Consider the following 2,910-nt stretch of genomic DNA (forward strand, 5'->3'; position numbering starts at 1 on the left):
CATGCAAGCAGGATTTTCTGCGTACCTAATTTACGAAATGAAAATTTTAATTTGTGATTTTTCAATGAATAAATATGAGAAATCAATAAGATTTGAGTTACAATTTTTTCGCACCTAAATACCGAAAATATTTAGTTTATACTACACGAGAATCAAAACATTGATTACTTAATACTCATTTTAATATATATTTCCTAGACTAGCCATCCTAAATCCGAAATTACTTCAAAGGCATCAAAAGTAAAAAAAGATATTGCATCGTTAGAATTTTTTTAAAACACAAGTTCTACATTTAGTTACTACTATTTAATCGTTAGAATAAATAGTTAGAATTGATCCCCGAATTGATTAAATAAAATTAAAAAATCATTAAAAACTACAAAATCACATCAAAAGCATATCAGACTGCCCAAAATAGTCAGAAATTATAATTATAAAAATATTGATCCGATCGAGTATTTTATGAGAAAAACTTTCATTTATAAAAGAACGTCTTTCTGCAATAAAAATACGATTAATATCCCTTAATAAAGAATGCATGTCCGGGTGTAATGGCGGCACTAATGCTACTAGAAGAGAATACAGCCACTCCCCCGCTGAATCAGTAAATAACTGTACTTTCATCCACTCATAAAGTCCACAAAGTGCTCGAAATATGTCTTTTGGTTTTAGTTGGCATATCGTTGATAGTTTTGGCTCGGATTTGGAAATATTTTGGTTTAGTTGAGAAAGAAAATATTCGTTCCAATCTTTTTTGGTACATGGAATTTGAAAAATTGTATTTTCTATGTAATTTTTGATTTGTCGGGTTTGTGAAAATTTGTCACAAATTGATTTAAAGTGATTAATTTGAAAATTGTGAAAATCTTTAGAAGGCAGAATATTATCCGGATAATTGCTAGTTGTGTCTTCTTTAGCATCATTTAATATCTGGACATGTTTTATTGGTTCTGAGAAAGTGACATTTGGCATAAAACTGAGGCTTAATTTTAATATAAAAAACCATCTCTCTGCTTGTATCATTGCTAATAACTCATCTCCGTTGCTTGGAATGAAAGTTTCCAGTTGCTCTTTGTCAATCTGAATGGTGTCGTCTACAGAAAATACATTCGCCATGGAAGGGACATTGTCACCAAAATCACTATCCATTATTAAATTAATTTAAAAATTTATAATTAATTTTTGTTAATACACTAAATCAAATACGAGCTATAGTATAAAGAATGTTATAGTCGTGTTAACAATTAATTTGAAAATTAAAATACTGTGAGAATTTTCAGATTTTTTTCTGTAGGTGATTATGAATCGTGTCTTAAAGGATACAGAAAACGTAGAATCGTGATTCCAACAAAATAAGATTTCTCTAACATTCATTGAATTCATCATGCTTATTATAATAAAATAGAATTGATGTTAATTTATGCCAAAAATCATACAGTCCGACCCCCAAATGGGGCACCAAGTGCCCCAAAATGCGGGGGTGCCCCAAAAACAGGGGTTTGTTATTTTTTTAAAAATTAAACCATTAATAAACATCAAAAACATTTTTACTAAAATATTCAGTTTTTTCTTTTTATTTGTAGAGTTTTGTCTGATATTGTTCGTCAATTTCAGCCGAAAATCAAAAAAATCTCGGAGCATACTTGGTGCAACATTAGAAATTTTTTCTTCTAAATTGTTAAGCAGATCTTTTGTTTTTGCTACGACATTTTCACTATTTTCGGTTTCTGAATATGTATCATAAACATTATTGTTCATGTCTTCGCATTCTCCATCAATTGTTTCGTTAACAACTTGATCTAAATGTTCATCTGTTAGACAGTTTTTTGTTGCATAAGAATCACGGTTCCTGTCGATTTTCTTCCAACAATTAACAATACTTTTAGCATCTATTTTCTCCCATCCTTTTGAAATTAGCATCATAACCTGACGCAAATTTAATTTACCAATAGAATGTGTAAAATCGTTTTCGAAATCTTGAAAACATAAAAATTCCATTAAGAAAGAGGAATAATAATCTTTAAAAATCTTGATTATTCCCATATCCAAAGGTTGTAAATAGGACGTTGTATTTTTCGGCAAAAATAAAAATTCGATGTTCGAACATTCGGCAGTTTTATGGCATCCCGCATTGTCAAGTATTAATAATATTTTTCTGTTGTTTTTGCAAAACGATTCATTTATAAGTGTAAGCCAACTCATAAAAGTCTTTCCAGTCATCCATGCATTTTGAGAAGATGAATACAATAACCCAAAATCTTGAACATCAAAATTTTTTAGACACCGAGGTTTTTTATATTTTCCAATAATCAATGGATTAAGTTTTTCCCCGATTAAACTGCAGCATAGAAGAACAGTGAGTCTTTCTTTCCTTGTTTATAACCAAAACACGGTTCGCCTTGTTCAACAAATGATTTTTGAGGAGTTCTTTTATAAAAAGCGCAGTTTCATCACAATAAATATATTCTAGGTCCATATTTTAATACTTTCTGGTCATATTTTTCAAAATAATTTTTCACATAAGATAAATCACATGAAGCTTTTTCACCACATATTGACTTGAATTGAAGTTCATGCCGCAATTTAAATCTATCAAGCCACCCATTGGAAGCTTTAAAAGAAGTAAATCCAATTTTTGAAGCTGTAACTAAGGCAATTTTTTTCAAAATAGGGCCTGAAATCGGAATTTTATCTACGCGTAGTCTTTGAAATATTTCAAAGACTTGATCATCAAATTTATCTTTATCGGCTTTAAATGTGTCATATTCCTCAGAAATAGTATTGCCGTGTTGCAAGAAAGGTACAATATTTCGTTTTATTCTTGATATTGTTCCTTTACTTGTGTTGTACTTTTTCATTAGTTGCCTCTCAGATAAATTTTTCTTCAAAATTTCTTTAGCAATCTTCAAT

At 29.7% G+C, this 2,910-nt stretch overlaps 1 protein-coding gene across 1 annotated transcript; it reads right to left on the minus strand.

Annotated features, from left to right (window-relative positions):
* Positions 1–384: 384 nt before the first annotated feature.
* On the minus strand, positions 385–1,149 carry LOC115229179. Its single transcript, XM_029799580.1, has one exon. It carries the CDS (start codon positions 1,147–1,149, stop codon positions 385–387), a length of 765 nt encoding a protein of 254 aa, XP_029655440.1.
* Between the last annotated feature and the right edge of the window lie 1,761 nt (positions 1,150–2,910).

Source organism: Octopus sinensis, unplaced genomic scaffold (assembly GCF_006345805.1).
Source record: "Octopus sinensis unplaced genomic scaffold, ASM634580v1 Contig12060, whole genome shotgun sequence".
NCBI classification, from domain to species: Eukaryota; Metazoa; Mollusca; class Cephalopoda; order Octopoda; family Octopodidae; genus Octopus; species Octopus sinensis.